We start from the raw sequence: 18,801 nt of genomic DNA on the forward strand, positions 1-18,801 counted from the left end.
CTCGCGTGGGGGGGGGGGGGAAATCAAGAGTTGAATTTCACCACCCTCATCCTTAATCACAGAAGTAGAAATATGGAAAGGTTAAAAAGCCAGGGTGCTGACTTCAACAGAAAGGTATCACCACCTCAGAGTACATCAGATAAAGGGATCAATTCACTGTTGTCCGTTCTCCCTAGATCCAATAGTTAACCGTTCTCAACCTGGTCAAATACTGGACTACAGACATTATTTCATTTACAAGATAAGTCTTACCATACACTGCTGTATGCTCAAGAAGTCAAAGAAGGAACATAAGCATTCATATAGAAACCCACAAGGCTCTCTGCCTCAACTTCCATTGTGATTTTGTAGTCGTATAACTTCGATGAAATTACTGTTTAATTCTAGGATAAAAAAATCATCCTCAGCTTCCCGAGCGACTAGACTGATGGATGGCTATCATCCTTGGATCATCCTCTCTTTGCTTTTCTCTATGGCTCCTGACCTCCTCTGTCTTATAGTGCAAAGCTCACACACCAGTTCGTTTCGTTCATCAACGAGCAACGTGTTCCTGTCTTCCAGCTTCCGGATTGTGGCATTCAGTTCTGCTATCCTCTTCTGGTTTCTGCGCAAGTCCTGTTTGTTGGCAACAACATAATACGGTTACTGATTCTTTTCAAAATACGTGCTTGGGAAAAGAATCCTCAAAAACCACACACCAGTCAACTTAAGCTGTCATCATCAACAAATTATATTTATGGATTTTTACAGTATTGAACATGCTGGCAAAAGTATGTATTTTTGGAAGAAAGTATCTGGTTTGGGGGATACTTTAAGACTGAAAGTTTTCAGTTGTTTAAAAAATAAAGAGAAAATAACCAAACAGATGTTGATTTTTTTTTTTATGGGGAAGAAAAAGCAGAAAACTAAAAGATTCTAATTTTTATTGCTTTTTCCTATACATTGCTTCTATTTGCTGAGCCACTACATCAGGTGAAAAAGGACATTCCTTTCAGTATCAATTGCATTTACTTTCTTATTCCTCATTTGCATATGTGTAAATATGTGTGTATATACACACATTTGTTATGTAAACATCATGTATTTAGTCACACAACCAGTGAGTTGCATGCTTTGTGAATGACAGCAAGGGTTGTATATGTGGAGAATAAAACAGAGAAAAAGGAGGATCTCCTAAGGGTCTCCCGGATTCCCCTCCCCAGACTTCTCCCTACCCCTCCCTGCTATTATTCCCAATTCTATCCGGTTTTCAGGATGTAGGCTATCCAGGTAGTTATGTTCATGGAATGAGTCTTTCAAAGAGGCCCTAATTATTTAAGATGCTTTATATTTGTAAATAGAGTAACTGAGGAAACAGCCCTACAAAGCTTTGTCCCACTAGCATTCTCTCTGAAGAATTTATGCTCTTATCTTCTCTGTAGTGAGTAAGAGTGGGAATGTTTTTCCAGGGCCTGAGAAAATATTTAAGCAAGAGAAACAGCCATTTTTCTGTTTTGCAGGGGCCAGTAAAACCTGCGTACAGGGCTGCTGCAGTGCTCCGAACCATCTCCGGCCCTTCCTGGGATCTCTCTCTTGGGACTGCTCATGTTACACTCTGCCTCCTTCACCAAGAAGAGCTGTTCATCCAGAGCTTCCTTCTGCAGCTGCAGCTTCTGCACATAGCCTGTCTGTGTCTCCAGTTCTTTCTCCAAGGAAAATATGATCCTGTCTTTAGCCTTGATCTCGTCCATCTGAATGAGAGAAACACCAGAAGAACAATATTACTGTGTAAAGGCAACAGCACTTCAGCCTTCTCCAATCTAGTAGTGTATGATTTACTTAATAGCGATGTTCACCACTTAAATCTGCTATATCATACTGCACCAGGCTTGTAAAACAATACACTTTGAGGTTTCAGCCATAACCGTACATTGGCACAGTAGCAGATTCACCAGCCATATACAGACTGAAGCCCAAGAACTGAGCATGGTGTGATGTGCTAACAGATAATTGGATGAAGAGTTCAGGCTTTCACATTGCCTTTTGGTCAGTTATTTGTACTAGTGAAAAATAAGTATAAACTGACAAACTACATTATTGAGCATTTTGGCAACACAAGAATATACCTCCAGTACACAGACTTTGAATTGGGAAAAAGAAAAAAAAAAAAAAAAATCAGTCTTGACAGTTTAAATTACCATTTCTTTTACTTAACTGTCAAATCTTAAATTCCAGTTTTCAAGCCAAACTTTCCACTGTTGCAAGCAGGTCCAGCTCCCCGGATGATAGGGAAACACGGCAACTTGCACCATTGCTGATGTGGGCCTCATTTTGTTCATTTTCCACAGCAATTACTGAAGGCTATGCCAAGACCAAACCAAAAGGTATCTCCCCTCCTGCCATGGTTTACTGTGTTTAGGATACCATCACAAGGGCTAGAGAAACTAACAAACTGCAAGTGCAGATGCAAACACTCTTTTTCTAACACTTTGCACTGCATATGTATTAGCATCTCAGCAAGCCAAATCCTTACAGACTAGGCCAATCACTCTCTTACTTTAAGGTGTTAGCTGCCATTACAGTGGTTGCTCTAGCCGACTCACTATGATCTATTTACTGCTGAGAAATGACAAGGAGAAGTTTTTAATACTTTTGCAAACTGAGGCGCATTGCAGAGTTCTGTTATTCACAAAAAGCTAAGAGGCACAAGAGGAAAACTCACTACAGCATAAGAGAACACATGAACTGTTTTGGTTACTGACCAGGCGGCGAATATCCCTTTCACTTTCCCATTTGATCTTGGAAATGGCTTCCTGGTGGGACTGATGCTCACTCCGAAGATCCCCCGCCTTGATCTTATCAGCTTGGATCATATTGTTAAGGGCCTCATCTACCTGCTTTTTGGCAGACTTCAGTTCAGTAATTTCCTGCAGAAGCTTAAGGCGCTCGGAGTCGAACTGTTTTCTGGCCTCTTCACGAGCCTCAATAGTCAGCGCTGTCCTTACTTTATCACTGCTCCCATCCCGCAGCGCGCACAGCGCTGACTTGAGGCGCTGGATTTCGCTGTCTCGGACTTTCACCATCCGTGTCATCTCCTGCTCATGCTGTTTGATGAGGTTCTCCCTCACAGCCTGCAGCTCCTTCATTTTCTCCTCATGGAGTTTGGCTTTTAGCTCCGTGATCTGTACTGTCTGCTTGCGCTGCTCCACCTCGCGGATACGCTTAGTTTCTTGAGTCTTCTCTCTTTCAAGTTTAGCAACCTACATTGAGATAAAATGAAAGTCGCCTGCTACCAACATAATGTTATCAAAACAAGCCCACCCAGACACACAGCTATGTCAAATTGAGGAAGAGCCTGCTGCAGACCCTAGATGATCCTCCACCCTCCTTCAACAAAATATGGGGCAACTCCTGGGGCATTCACATAGATTTTACACTGTCTTTACTCAAGCCAAAACAACCCTGTCTTCTCCAGGTGTCTTGCCTCACACAGTGACACTACATGTACTTTGAATATTTCCTTAGGAAATAAGACTCCATGTACATGTGTGCATTTGCTTAATAAACTTTGTAACTCATCAGTCAACGTCAGTCAAACTCACCAGAAAATTAGAGGGCTCAGACACAGCAAGGTTCCTACAACTTTCATGACCATGGGCAGTCAATCAGACGAGAGAAGTGCTTGCCTCTATATGATCCCAACTGAGGTAAGGTGCAAGTCTAAAAGTCCAGGAAACGCTTAATCTTTTACAGATGTTCTTACCCATACACAGAGCTGTATCTACAGATATAGCCAGATATCTACAGAAAAGCATGTTTCACTGGTTATTATGCTTACGGAACAGCTAGCTTTACTTAAAATACGTCCTTTGCTACTCTTCATTAACAACAGTTTTTAAAGTTCTTTGTCCATAGCTCTGGAATCAAAGTTACAGAGCAACTCACCAGTCCTCCGTACACTTACACTAATATACCTCTAGGTGCAACTTCATACCCATGAGCAATTCCACAATAGAAACCTGTGTGAACCTACACCAAAGGAAAGCAACAGATAAGGAATGGTTTCAGTTCAAAGCAAACTCGGTAGGTTTGTTGTTTACAGTGAAAAAGAATGCGGTTTCAAAGATTAAGAACTTCCTTGTTAATTCCTTTTTAAATAAAGACCACAAAGAACGAGGAAGAGTGAGCAAGCCTTCCAGAAAGAAAAAACAGGGGAAAAAAAAACCCAGTCAATATGAATAAACATAGTAGTAGGTCATCCAAAAGGCCTCCAAGAGACACTGGTGGTCTAGCCTGCAGGCCTAATTGATTACTTGGAGAGGATTTAGTGAAGGTAGGAAGTGCTATCAGCTATATGCAGAGCTGATTGACTTTTTTTTTTCCTCCCATGCTAGTCCCATCTTATTTCAGATATACCTTTCCCAATATAAGCCATTAGAAGAGTTTGAAAGCGTACTTTTACTTCGGTTTCAATCACCAAAGTAATTCTGACAAGTAACAGACTCTAAAAGTGAGAGGCATCTTCCTCAGAAGGCTCCATAGAAAACAAATCTGAAAGATCCTTCTAGAACTCCCTCCGCAGGGCTCTTGGATGCACAAAAACTTTTCAAAGCAAAGTATTCAATACACATGTTTTAAAGGTGGTCTGCACTTGCAACTGCCACTGACTTCTCTGGAGGACTTCAGAGGCTATTGATGCAGTAACTGTGTAATAATACATGTCATATGCAACAAGAAGATTTTGCAACCAGGGACTACAAAGCAGTCTCTTTTAATCACATCTGTACGATTCATGCGAGATGTTAAAATGCCTTTACTACACAGATCACTTCTGAAACGAAAGCCACACATAACCTTAGCCCCATAACCCCCAAGTCCTTAGGACAGGTTTTTGGTTTGCCTTCACTCCTTTTTCATTCTAGGTTCATCCTTGATTTTGAATACTTGTGACTAAAAATAAGCCTAAGGCCCTCTTTCTTTCTTGTAACACATCTCTTCCTGTTTATTAAAAAGGGAGTTGAATGCGCTGCAAAACAAGGTGCAATTATTGGAAGTGATCCATTCTGGCATGAAATAGAAAGATATATCTAAACTTTCAACAAAGTTGTTCAGGTATCCACAATGGCACAACACAGACCCAACCAGGGCCTGAGTACAATCCCAGCTAAGCTCTGGGATGCCTGGTTTTGTGGCTATTAGTTTCCAGGCTGCCTAGTTTATTAAACTGAAATGCCATGAGATGTTAGGCTGACTTGTAGATGTACCATTCTGACGGGAAGAAAGGGAAAGTGAATGAGGGCCTTGTGGAAAAGAGATTATTACATTTGAAGTAATGGAAAAGAGATCTGTTCAATAAAAGACCACAATAGCCCAGAGGTTTCTACCCTCTTTGGATTCATTGGTAGAGTGAACTTATTGCTAGCAGAGACAGGAAAAGTCCAAAGATCCTATTTGTTTGACCCCTTTGCAGGATGAACACTTTCTTAAAGCTCCTTCTGATGTTGTGGGTGACTGCCCAGTTTGGCATCCTATTTCTAACCTGATTTTGCAGATGAGGTTATACCAAGATGTCCAATCTGAACCTGGAGGAGGGAAGAGCTAAAACCTGAATTCCAGATTAAAATAAAATTTGTAATGATGTCTGCTCCTCTCAATCCAAACCGCAGAACAATTCAGAAGTGTGATCTACTTCCTGAGACTGTAGTTTTTAGCCACCCACTATTCCATGATGACAATTCCTTTAATACCCTGAGTACTCAGTCCGATTTAGTCACAGGAATGGACGAGAGCACCTATGGATGGGCATCCCAAGAGGTACTGAAGCGTGCAAGCAATTTCATTATTTTGTTCATGTTCTGCTCACCTCCTTTCCAGTGTTACTCAAGCACATTTAAATATATTTCAGAAAAGCTTTTTTTGGTTTTGTTTTCAAAACTTTCCTACTCTTATAACTCTCATTATTTTGGGCCATCCTTGAAGTGATGTCTAGTAGCAAAAATCCACACTGGCAACTTCCGTATTGGAATTGCATAGCCGCAGTGATAACAAAAGCAGCAAGACTCAGTATATAGTGGAAAGCATTACAGAAGCTCCCTGGGCCATCAGTTTTCTGGCAGCTAGCCTGTGGCTCCTTAAGAGAATAACTAAGCCTTGCCTGTGTGCAACACATGAATGCCAAAGCTTGCAGGAAAAACGAAAGAATCAAAAAACATCTTTGCTTTCCAAGACTGTCATCGACCATCTATGAAAGAAAAGGATGCAGAATGAGTTTGAAAGAGTGATGATGTCCACTTTGTTGCGGCTTGCAAATCTTGTCTATTTTAAAAGGTTGCAAATTAATGGCTATAAATCTCACTGGTAGGTGAAAGGAGAATGCCCCCAGAGATTCTCAGAACATGAGATAACACAGAACTGGCTATTCTTGCCTTCATTTAGCTTCTCCTAAATTATACAAACCAACTTCCACTATACTGGCTAACAGTTGTCTGAGATTACCAGTATGATTAACCTTCATATATTGGCATGAATATCTGTCCCTAAAAGAAAGAAATTATGAAAAAGACCTCTTAGAGGCTGCAGGATTTGTGGTTATTCAGGTTTGGAAGCTAGAGGCAAGTCATTCTGGGTTTATTTGCCCAGGACATATGCTTATCTGTGAAAGAATCAAAGAGCCAGGTTGATAGACTTCAATTATATTCCATTTGGAAAAACAATATATCACTAGGCATCATCCTTTCAAAATGTGGCTGCCACCAGACTGCAGGTGGGGGATGCCTGGCTGCAGTTAGCACTGCCTCCAGTCCACTTCATAAGAATTCACCAGGAGCTATTAAACAGACATTTGTTGTCTTCGCTGCTCATAAAGAACACACTGCTAAACCTGAAGACTGCCTTAATCTCACTCACGTTCAGGGAACTTTAGCACTTACCATGTAAGGGTTTATTGCACAAAAGCTGTACTCTGACTATAAAACACAGACATATTGTGCTTGCCACTAGAAGCACCTCTAAATGAAGAGGGAGCAACAATGAGGAGAGCAAAAAGTACGCTTCTTTGCAAAGCCACTTCAGCATCACCTGTGGGAAAATTGATGCTGCTTGCAAGGATTTTAATAGAATGCAGGAAGGCTATGTGCAGAGTAGGTGTAAAACAATAGCCAGTATTTTATACTTGGATAACACCCAGCCCATTACCTTTTTACAGGTTACAAAAGCTGTAGTAGTGTAAAAAAGATATTATGTGTTTTGTAAGGGCTGCCCTAGCATAGACAATGCAGGAAAAGAGTGAAAAATTCAGCAGAAGACGTAGGCAAGAGCTGAAGCTGCAGCACTCAGCCCTGAGGTTGTACCAAAGGCTTTTAAAGTATATGGGAGGCACCTCAAACCTTCACAGATATGTCTATACTATAGGGCCATAGCTGTACCCTGAGTGCATGATACTCAGCTGGCTTTAGACTAACTTTACATATCTGAGACTGTAACTCTGGCAGACCATTGGTACCTGAACAATTTTTAAACAACGCATACATATCCTAACGTACACAATATAGTGCAGCTGCACTGCAGATGGATCACAAGGGTTCACATGGACTGTCATGCTATACATTTAAGGAATACTTCATTCAACTTTGGAATGAGGGCATGTCTTGCTGAAATATCAGCCATTCAAAAAACAGCAACACTACACAATTTCTAAACACTGAGTGGCTAGGATGAAACCCACTAACTGGAATATGGCCAAAGATGTTACAAAAGACATATTGCTCTATTTGAGGACCAGAGGCTTCTTAAACTTGTACCTCAATAAAAAGGAGTCTTTTCCACAGAAGCAACAGGACATCCACAGTAAGAAAATGTTGTATGTGGGGAAAGAATCAGGCCACTGTTCTAGGAAAGAATTCTGTTGCATCTGTTGATTTCTGTGATACTATTTTTTCCCATGTGTTTCTCTCCTTCAGTGCAGACACTTATTTAAAACCAAACCCTCACTCACCTTAGATTTCTCCTGATGCAGCTCGATTTGAATGTCTGTTAGCTTGGTCCTGAGTTCCTCATTGGCAGCCTGTAGGGCAACAATCAGTGCCTCAGGCTTTTCGCCCTTGCTACGTCCTTTTTTTGACATGGTTTCTTATCAGCGAGAGTCCACGTGTTTAGTTATTTCAAATACGGACTGCCATCTTTTTCTGTTCCTTTCAGTGCCAGTTAGTTCAGCACCTACTGCATGACATTCCTTAAGGTCCTGGACTCAGCTGCTTTGGAAGCCCTGCGAGAAATAAGACATACTATTATTTGTCAGTGGACACTGCAGCATGACAGCTCACATGGTTACAGAACACAAGACACGGCTCACTTCTCCAAACACTGCAATCTTTGTCTGAAAACCTGCAAGGGAGATCCCAGCACAATCAGGCCTCTGTATGCAAGTCTAGCATACTAGTGGAGATTTCATATACGCCCTTTTCATGTTCTCAGAAAGGGGCACCATGCAATGAAGATAGGAGTTTGTTTACCATAAGGATTAGTGCTGTTGAGTGTACAGGACTAGAAAGGACAGGTCATTTAATCCAGGCCTTGCAGTCTGAGGTAACCATAAAGCAGGCACTTCAGTCTCAAGGATCCACCAACAATATCTTCCTCTTACCCTTCCCAACCCATGATCCCCCCAAGATCCCGTGCCAAACTCAAAGACTTTCTACAACACACCTACAATCCGCCACAGGAAGAGAGGGGAAGTGCTGAAGTTCTCACCAGCATTTTGGGTCTCTGTAGAAGCAGAGAACTAACGACATGCAAAAGCCTGTATCAGACTAGAAATTGTCCCCTTTGCAAAAAAATTCCACCAATGTTTTCCATCAACTGAATTTTTTTGGGAAAATTCTCTCCTAAGCCAAAGTGATGCAGTAAGCTTAAACCCAAGCACACCAGCAAGAAATGCAGATCAGGAAACCAAGGGGTTTTTCTATACCACTAAGAACATGTGTCCCTCTGTCCCATAAACTTAATTTTTATTTTTAATTTTTTTAGCATTTGTCTTGGTTATTGACACGGACTGAGAGCCTTGGATAAAGAGGTATTCTGTCTACCCGCAAAATAAACGTTGATTTGATAAGCTCCCTAGAAATTTCTGAGTCCATGTGTCTCAGCACTGAACAGGGACTGAGATGGTGCCCATGTTCATGTTCACACAGTCACTCTGATATTGCTACTGCATCCACGAAACCTGCAGAAATGACACACATCCTTTGAGACGATAGCAGAATCTTCAGTGAAGAATGTCATTGTAAACTGAAGAAAACAGATTCACTTCTTGCCATACTGATCCTGCTATCCTGAAAACACTGTCCTGTATCACCCAGGGCTTCCTATGCTGCTCCCAGTTACAATACCTCTAATCTTGGCATTGTATTGTATACATACAGCTACAAATTAGAGCAGGATCTGATCCATATTTCCCACAGTGCCTCATATTCAATACTGGTAACAAAGGATCTAATCATGTTAGTTACATGAGGACTTTTTCACCAGGAGGGCTGCAACAGTACGACATCAGAGCTGAGTCTGCTGTAGGTGCAGATGATTGAGAACGAAAATGGGCTTTGGAAAGCAGTTAATAAAAATGGCTTGTTCTTGTCATGTATCATGTGACACAGCACATACAGATCTGATTTAGTGCTGGCTTGGGAAAAAAAAAAAATTAGGCCAGATGGGACAGAAATGGTCAAGAAAGCAGAAATCTTTGGTTGTCAATGCCAAATGAATACTAATACATGAAGACTTGTTGGGTTTGAGCAAAGGACAACACTTTCACCAGATTAACCGTGCGAAGGATGGTTTTTGAGAAAGAAAACAGTACATAAACAAAGCAGTAAGGACAATATATTTAAAAAAAAAAAAAAAAAAAAAAAAAAAAAAAAAAAAAAAAAAAAAAAAAAAAAAAAAAAAAAAAAAAAAAAAAAAAAAAAAAAAAAAAAAAAAAAAAAAAAAAAAAAAAAAAAAAAAAAAAAAAAAAAAAAAAAAAAAAAAAAAAAAAAAAAAAAAAAAAAAAAAAAAAAAAAAAAAAAAAAAAAAAAAAAAAAAAAAAAAAAAAAAAAAAAAAAAAAAAAAAAAAAAAAAAAAAAAAAAAAAAAAAAAAAAAAAAAAAAAAAAAAAAAAAAAAAAAAAAAAAAAAAAAAAAAAAAAAAAAAAAAAAAAAAAAAAAAAATCACAGGAGATTCTCTCCTGCATAGGGGAAATGCTTCTTTGGTGTGTTGTTTAAGATCCTTTACCATCCTGAAAGCAGAAAGCACTTTCAGAGACTCTTCTGGGCCAGAGGCCTCTTCAGCAGAAAGCAGAAGAGGCTTTGAGCACACGGGGCAGTTCTTGCTGGCTGAGGCTGCCCTCACAACTGGCACACTTCAATAACCACTGCAGCCGGCACACAGCACCAAGGGCAGCCCTACAGTCATGGACACCATGTCACGTCACGTCACACAATGAGCCGCTGTCGGGTCAGCCTCCCAGAGGCTAGCAGCAGTTCATAAAAGATTAATGTTTTCATTCAGGAATGAGATACCTTGGATGTTTAGGCTTGAAAGAATAAAGACAGATAATTACAGATATCATCACGCTGCCAATGGAACGCTGCAGTGCTACGCAAACACCCACTGCATACAGACAGCACAGACTTGAACAGCAGCAAAAAAACTCACGTCAAATAGCAACAGAGCATGCACACTTGAGTTAGGAAAAGAACACAGTGAAAGGAAAATCCACAATGAGGTGAAAAACCCCCACATTCTCAGTCTTCTACAAAAGTGTAATTTACTCCCTAACAGCTAATCAAACAGGCATTTATATTTTTTTCCCCTGCAGATGTAAAACGCAGGTTTAGCATTTGTATACAAAGCCATTCTAGAGGCAACACTGATATGCTGTAGTGCTGAAGTAATAGAAACTTCTACTAATGCACCAGGGCCATATAGCCCAAATGTGACTTGGATGCTATTAACTGAGGAGTTCTTGTGATCACTTCTGCTGCCTCTTTCCAGACATGGAGTCAGCAGTCAGCCACAGCTCTAGTGTTGCCAGGCTTTTCCAGTTTTCCCTGAGAGAAATTTAGAAAGGTAATCAAGTAGGGATGGATTAGGGGAAAAATATCTGTTGAAAAAAGAAAAAGGAACTGAGGCAAAATTTCTGTTACTTGCAAGATGGGCTCCAGGAAACATTCCTGACAGCAGAAAATGCTTTAACAGAAACAAGTGTTTCCGAGCCTAAGAAAGGCACAGTACCACAGAGGAAAAAGAAGTGAGAGGGGCCTAATTGGTCACTTCCATCTTTTAGTGGTATTCTTCTCTGATTATTGAAATAAAGTAACTACCTCCCAGGATGTCAAGGGGATATTAGGCCTAGAATACATTAATAGAGCTGATGTTACAGCAGATACATGTATATGAAGCTACACACACACATATGCATATACTCCATTGAGCAGAAAGCGCAGGCTTCTTCATTTTTATCTCCTCTTCAAGAAAAACCCACAGAAGATGTTACCCTGCAGTTAACTGGAAAAAAACAATATTTGCAGAGCTTTACTCTGTCAGCAATGAGTGTGGGAGCTGTAGCCTCCAATGTTGACCAAAACATATCTATAAAACTCAGAATGCTGTCAGTCACTTCATCTTCATTTTTGCTTATCTGTATTTCCTTTTGAAAAAGCACTTTGCACTTCTCTGTCAAATTCCCTCACTTCTCCAGCCTTCACCTCTCCCAAGACCTTTTTGAAGATCAGTGTCCTACGGGGCTCCTTTCAGCACAAGACTGAGGTGCCCTCACAGTAAGGGTGTAGCCCTGCTCTTATTTGAGCCCTTGGATGTTCTGTCACTTACAAAGCCTGCACATCAATATCGCGTGCATTGTGGGCAAACAGAGGACCACACTGTACCTCTAGGATTGCCTTACTGCCTCTGGAGTCTCCTGGCTTATCTAACAGCCATTCGTGCCCTTCTCTGCACACACACTGAAGGGGACCAGCTGATAATGTCCCACACACACAGCCGGAAGGCTCAAGAATAGAGAATGAAGATTCATTACAGGAAGTATGGGTCACATCCAGAAAAGATAAGAGTATTTAGGAAAGAAAGTGGGTATATTTGCTATTTTAAAAATGTAGGGACACTTGACAACAAAATGCCCTGTGACTTCTCCCCACTGGAAGAATATCCTGAAGTTGTGAATGTCAGTCAAGTTTTTAAAATCAGAAGCTGGGGGATAAACCCATAAGCATGAAGCTGAGAGCATTCCATAAACCTGCCTCTACAGCGCACCGCATTCTGAATTAAACATAGACTTACTGCTGCATAAACTGCAACAAGTATCCTTCTTTGTAATTCAAGCACCTGATGGCCAAATGAGGGTTTAGATAGTCTTTGCCTTTGTTCTCATTGCCCTCTGCTCTCCCCCTCCTCAGCTCTCTCTGGATGCCAGTGCGCACCCCATTCCCTTCTTTTCCAAACCTTTTGGAGTCTTCCAGGCAATCCCTGAGACCACTGAGTGTGGGACGCCAGGACTGACAACAGTCAGAGCACTGCTGAGCTGCTGATCATTGGCTGAGCAGACAAGGCTTCAAGGAAAGTAGGAAAGGGCAAAAAGACAAAGCAGAACATTTTCTACTCCTGTGAAAGGAAAAGTGGGATATAAAGCATGAAATCATTCTCATTCTCCTGTGACAAAACACCGGCAACTCAATGGTTTAGAAACTGAAGGTGGGTTTTTTTTTTTGCTTATGAGTCCCCTTCATTCCTTACTGCAAGCCTACATGGTTCATTGCTTCCACTAGCATTGTCAGGTTTAATATTATCTTGCAGGCCCTTCCAGTGAAGTCCAGCTCTCATAGACATGCTGCTAACAGTAAATAAATAATAACTTCAGGAGTTCTTTTATTTTGCATGCAGTTTGCCCTTTGATACAACTGATGTTTGGTCAAAACATAAAGATTTGCTCTGGAAAGCAAAAGGTATCATTTAATAACTAAAGCCTGCATGACAATCTTTTGACATGCAAAATACTGAGAACCAGGAAGCACCAAAACCATATAAAAGTGAATGACAAGCATAGGTACCCACTCTGTCTACCTGGCTTGTAAAGAATGAATGTGATAGAGCTGTGAATAATGTCACCAGGAGTTCAGTGTTGTGTGCAACTTTCCTGGTTAATGAAAAGAAAATCTGTACAGCATAAGGACAAAGCAGATGTCAAGGATGGCAGAATGATTGATGAATGTACAACTGCTCTTCAGCAGTCAGTGTAAACAGTGCATCCTAAAGTGCCACAATCTTATTCCTGCTGAAATCACTGCAGACTGCCATCTGCCTTTTCTGAACTGTCTCTGAGAAACAGACAAAGAAAATCTTTCAATTTGCCCAAACTAAATGGAGCTTGGAAACAGGAATAAGCCCAGGAACAGTATTGTCCTCCTCAATCTTCTGACAGCTTCTTAAATTGAAACTAGATGCAGATAACTCCCTGTCTTGATGCAACAGCAGGGAGGCCCTAAACACCTTTGAAGCTCCTGCATACCTTGGAAGATACCAGATGGCAAGTCCTTCAGTTACAGCACATCCACCACCCCATATCAGTTTACCTAACAGAGGACAATTTGAGCTGGGTTACCAGAGCTGAACGAAGCACTTCAGGTATTAATAGCAATTAATTTCAAGAAGTCCCAGCTCATGAGACTGGCTGCAGTTCTGTTCCGGAATTATCTAGTAACAGGAATGACTGCACAGGAAGTATAACAACCACAGATGACATTATCACGTCCCCACCTTAGCTTCCATTGAAAGGAAACCTGCATAGTTTGGAAGAGAACCACAGCATATTCCTACTGTGTCTCTTGATCTGGACATCAGGCTGAAGAACCAGACTTCACAGCAAGTTGTGAGGCACATTTGCTCTGCAGTCTGAAGGTGGTTTTCAGTGTCCAATACCAGAGCTTTAAGCTTTTTTCCAATTTCTGCTTTAATAAAAGCATTTGGCAGCTGTCTCAAAATGCCTCTGATAATGCCAAGATGATTTGCACTGGTGTAGCTACAGAATAATTACCCTGAAGTCATGGAAGAGATGCCAGTTATACCATAGAAATTAGAGAAGAGAATTTACCTCCTGCACAGGAATTTTACCCTTAGATCCAACAAGAGATTTACTCAGTTATTTAGGGTACTGCTCCACAACCAAACCAAAAAGTACAGTGGTGATTTTCAGCCATTTGCTTACACCACCCAGTATAAGTGGTGGGTGGAATAAGTTCTACTGATGCAGAATCTTGGGACAGTGCACAGTACACAAAAACAATTCTTACAATGCTAAGTTTTCATATCTGTCTGGTAGGTAGACAAACCTTCTCTCTTTCCCAAATCACAGCAAAATAGGGTTTGATTAGACCAGTTATAATTAAACCAAGGATTGACACTGATTTTAATGCAAAAAGGAAAAGAGATGAGTCACAGGGGCATAAGCTCTTCCTCCTTCTCTTGAAAACTGGTGAAATACTGTTCCCAGGAATTCACCTGCCTTACATCAACACAATGGTACCCATATCCACAGCAAGAGAACAAACAAAGCTGTACCAGGAAGGTCTAGACTTGACATAAGGAAACATTTCTTTACCAAGAGGGTGGTCAAACACTGGAACAGACTTCCTAGAGAGGTGGTCGATGCCCCATGCCTGTCAGTGTTTAAGAGGCATCTGGAAAGCGTCCTTAACAATTTGCTTCAACTTTTGGTCAGCCCTGAAGTGGTCAGGCAGTTGGACTAGATGATCGTTGTAGGTGCCTTCCAACTGAAAGATTCTATTCTAACACCAAGGATAACTGACCAGATCAACCTTGCAAATTTAGTCTATTGATTTGAATGAGTATCCCGTTGAGACATGGGGAGATATGTAATTGTAAAGATATGTTATTACTCTATTTTATGTAGAGCAGCTCTAAATAGGTAGAGTGAGGTTGGTCAAAAAATGTACCCCTGAAACTGCTTTTTCACTGGAACTTCCATTTAATTTGAGTAGATTAATATTTTAGGCAAGAATTATCTTCTTTCTGTGGAATTTTTTTCACTGAAAGAGCGTTGCGATATTCAGATGCTCAAAGTTGTATCTTTTCACCTGTCAAAGTGGCCTACCATTCTTTCAGAAGGAAGGGCCCAGTGAGTTTGTCAGTTCTCCACCATACTGCTTTTAATGCATAAAGCTTGAATTTTATGCCAAAGTATATGATATATATAAAGCAAACATCTGCTTTACCAATGCTTGCTTGCAGACCCTTGCAGACTGCAGTGAGGGAATAACCTTTCATAAAAATCCCTAATATCTTGCAATACCACATACTCCCCACAGGGTGCTAATTATATTACTGAAGAGCACTGTCCCTGCAGTCTGCTGTGGAAATCCAGGCAAGTTAGGAGGCTAATTTCACCTGCTGCCATGTCCTTACTACACTGAGCACTCTCAATTCCAAAGGAGGGAAGGAAGCCAACGAGATGTACTGGTTCTCAGCAGTACACATGATCAAATCCTAGATTTTAAGTCTGAGAAGGAACAGTTTAGTTCCCTAGATAAATAAATTCCCTTGATTTCAGTGGGACACAGCCTTTGGTATACAGACCTCTCTATGAAGTACATAGGGCACAGTGCTGATGCCATTAGACCTATCAATTCAAGGAAATTAAAAACACCATAGCATTCCCAGATTGTGGGAATAATATGACCCTAATAACTTTCAAAACCTGGTAGTCTATTTGGCAATGCAACTATTTAGAGACTGAAAGAAGCATCTGTCAGATGTCTGTAAGCAAAAAGACCGGCAGAATTATTCACGATGAATGACTGCCAAGTACAATAGCAGCTGGAGTGTATCCTATCAGCTTTGCCCTCTACCAGCACGTGTCAGTATAATCTGTAGGAATTATTGTTGGAGCCCTTGGAGCCATGAAAACCTCTGGTTAAGCAAAACAGGGCTTAAAAAAAAAAGTAAAAGATCCTATGTGCAGGTTTCCATCCAAGATGGCAGGATTAAACCCATTCCTAAAGCATAATAAATTCAGTCTGGAGCTCACAAGGAAAGATTCTATTTTGCCCCTCTCCCCAGAAAATCCATCCAGTAAATTCTGAAGTAATAGCTGCACACATTTCTTTTGAGATGCATCTTGAATTAAAATCTACATGAATTCATTGAAGAATTTGCTACACTTTTTATAAGTAGTAGTAACACATTGCTATAGGCTGTGAAGTATTTATCAGCAAAAGATCATGGCTACGCTTGAACTTAATTAGAACTGCTAGTGTATGAAAAGGCACATTTGAATCTCAAGGTTTGTTTGTTGGTTTTTTTGCCTGTTTGGGTTTTTTTAAGATCAATTCAAGCTTAGCTTCATGATATAAGCAGGTAGAAGTTTCTTTATATTCACACTCCCAGAGGTCTGAAGCAAATATTAGTCTCATAGTATGACAAGCATTGAGTGTGCGGATAACAGCGTGCTGCTTCCTGTGGCAGAACAAGCCATAAAAAACATAAATGCCTTGAGGAAAGCACTCCGTAATCTTTAAGACTGAATGTAAAAAGACAAGTACAACTGGATGAGCAATCCCACTAGAAGCTTCTTCCTACCTAAACTCTTTAATCTTCTGTCTTCCTTCCTTCCTACAAATTTCACCCATTGCGATTACTTTTCTTTTGGCTTCCATGCTTTCCTTTTTAAATTCTTTTTCCTTTATTTGTTGTTTGCTCTTGTTCTTTCTTTTCCATGGCTTTCAAGGTTACCTTCCTGTTAATACTTGCATTTGGTAATATGCTAGCAAAAGTATAGAGGAAAACTACACCTACACATTCTCCCAGATAACACCATTATCCTTCATCTGAAGTGACAAAGGAATCTGCTCTGAACATTGCTCCCAATGATAATCTATGGCTAGTCCATTTTTCTCCCTTTCTCCTCTACTTATTGGTTGCTTTGTTTTCTCCAAGCCAATTAACAGTTTATTTACAAAAACAGGCTTTGCATATTATAGAAGTGGAGAAATACCCTTCTCTGTTTTTACAAGAGACACCAAGGGATAGAAACACCTCGGAAAGAAGAAATGAGCACTTCACCACCACAGCCGCTACCCTATTGAACCACAGTGTTCTGGGCCCTCAGGTTAAGTGGAGATATCAAAGCATTACAAAGCCCTGTGCCTCTGCTTCAGTGATGTTCAGGATCAGTTAATCATTTTCATCAGTAGCTTTCACACTTTTATTCTCTGCTAAATTGCCCCTGCACGATTTCGTCCAGAGCAGGAAAACAGTTAAGGATGTCTAGCACCTTGACTATGAAATGCATGGGTCTCCGTACAGAGACACAAAGCCTCTACAGGTTACACCTAGATCTCAGAAGCAAAGAATACAAAGGACAGGCCAATACCTCTCCTGTCATTCAATTCCCTATTGATTACACCCTAAAACCTAATTTCAGGCTGAAGGTGAAAAAAGCAGGGGACTGCAGATGGCTTTGAACCCTCTTTTTTTCTCCCTCTTGCAGCATGTATCCTGTTGCTGAGGCCTTGGGAATGATTGCTCCATTTCAAATTTCTTTTTAAGCCAGGCATCCCTTCCCCAGGAAAGCCCAGTTAACTGCCCTCTGGGTGAGCAATTCCTTAACACAAGACACAGACATGCCCTGTCAGCACATGGGTAGTCAATCAGAATTCTTGGCAGATGAAGAGGTGGCTCTGGGATGGCTGCCGAGAGCTGAACCCTGCCAGGTTTGGCCAAGAGAACCCAAATCCACCTCAGTTGGGCAGCCGTGCTCACAGCCACAGTCAGACCCCAGACTTGCCACTGCTACTGCAAGTCTGAGCAGGACCTGAATACACCGCAGGCTGCTTCCCCCAGGCTCACACCGAAAGGCTAGCATCATCTTGGGCTAAACGGTCTTCAGCCTCTGAGGTGGTGAGGCCAACCAGGATGGATTAGTAGGGACAGGATTCATCTGGTAACATAGGTTTCCCACCTGGGATTGTCCCCTGAAGCTGCCTTTGCAGTCAGTTCAGAGACGTGCTTGCTTGTTCACATCAGGATAACGTAAGTCATACCCCCCATCTAAAAGGATCCAGGACAAAAGAGTCCCACTAAAGATACCTGAAAGTTTGGGGCGGGGTGGAGTTTAGCAGCCTGTATGAAAGCCTTCCCACTGTATTTTTCAAGGCTAGCTGCTCATGCAAACTGCACTCAGATGTGTTTCACTGGATATCCTTATTAGTGTAACCGCCAGGCAGGCTCAGCCCCAAATAGGGGCACCAAACAGAAGTCTTCTATCCAAGGCAGTCCAGAGCTGAATCTGGGGGAAATGCTCCATGTTTGTACTGTGGTTTCTATAGTTAGGTGGAAGAGGCTTTCTAAAAAAGTATCAGTAGAAAGCCCTCTTGCTGCCTTCCCCTGTAAATATGTAAAAATCACTATTATCATACTGAATGTTAATTTGACAAGTTGGGGTCAGGCTATTTCAACACAATCTGTCTTTAGGGAAGGCCTCTGTCTTGAGAGTTGAAGGCTCAAAATTGGCTCCTTTCTCTGTTTTGGTTTGCAATGAATGAGACAAGTTGCAGAAAATGCCTTCCCAGTCTTACTGGAATAACAGCACAAGCACAAGAGAAACAACACAGTCTTTGCAGAGGAAGTTCAGCAGAGCATGAAGAGGCACGAGTACATACCAATCAAACAGCCATAGGTATATACGCTCCCGTTTGCACATGTGACAGGCGAGCCCGTATTTATTGGGGCTTTGTCAGGAAAATAGCTGAGGCCATCGTTC

At 41.1% G+C, this 18,801-nt stretch overlaps 1 protein-coding gene across 2 annotated transcripts in view; it reads right to left on the reverse strand.

Annotated features, from left to right (window-relative positions):
- Positions 1–8,101, reverse strand: part of JAKMIP2 (janus kinase and microtubule interacting protein 2) — a 29,010-nt gene extending 20,909 nt beyond the window's left edge. For both annotated transcript variants that reach the window (XM_009285970.1, XM_009285969.1), the window contains exons 1-4: positions 7,973–8,101; positions 2,742–3,239; positions 1,521–1,730; positions 517–615 (exon numbers count right to left, since the gene is read on the reverse strand). In XM_009285970.1, coding sequence (XP_009284245.1) covers positions 517–615; positions 1,521–1,730; positions 2,742–3,239; positions 7,973–8,101 — 936 coding nt within the window. The remainder of the gene's footprint in view (positions 1–516; positions 616–1,520; positions 1,731–2,741; positions 3,240–7,972) is intronic.
- Positions 8,102–18,801: the final 10,700 nt, after the last annotated feature.

The sequence above is a fragment of the Aptenodytes forsteri genome, unplaced genomic scaffold, assembly GCF_000699145.1.
Source record: "Aptenodytes forsteri isolate BGI_AS27 unplaced genomic scaffold, ASM69914v1 Scaffold54, whole genome shotgun sequence".
Lineage (NCBI taxonomy): Eukaryota > Metazoa > Chordata > Aves > Sphenisciformes > Spheniscidae > Aptenodytes > Aptenodytes forsteri.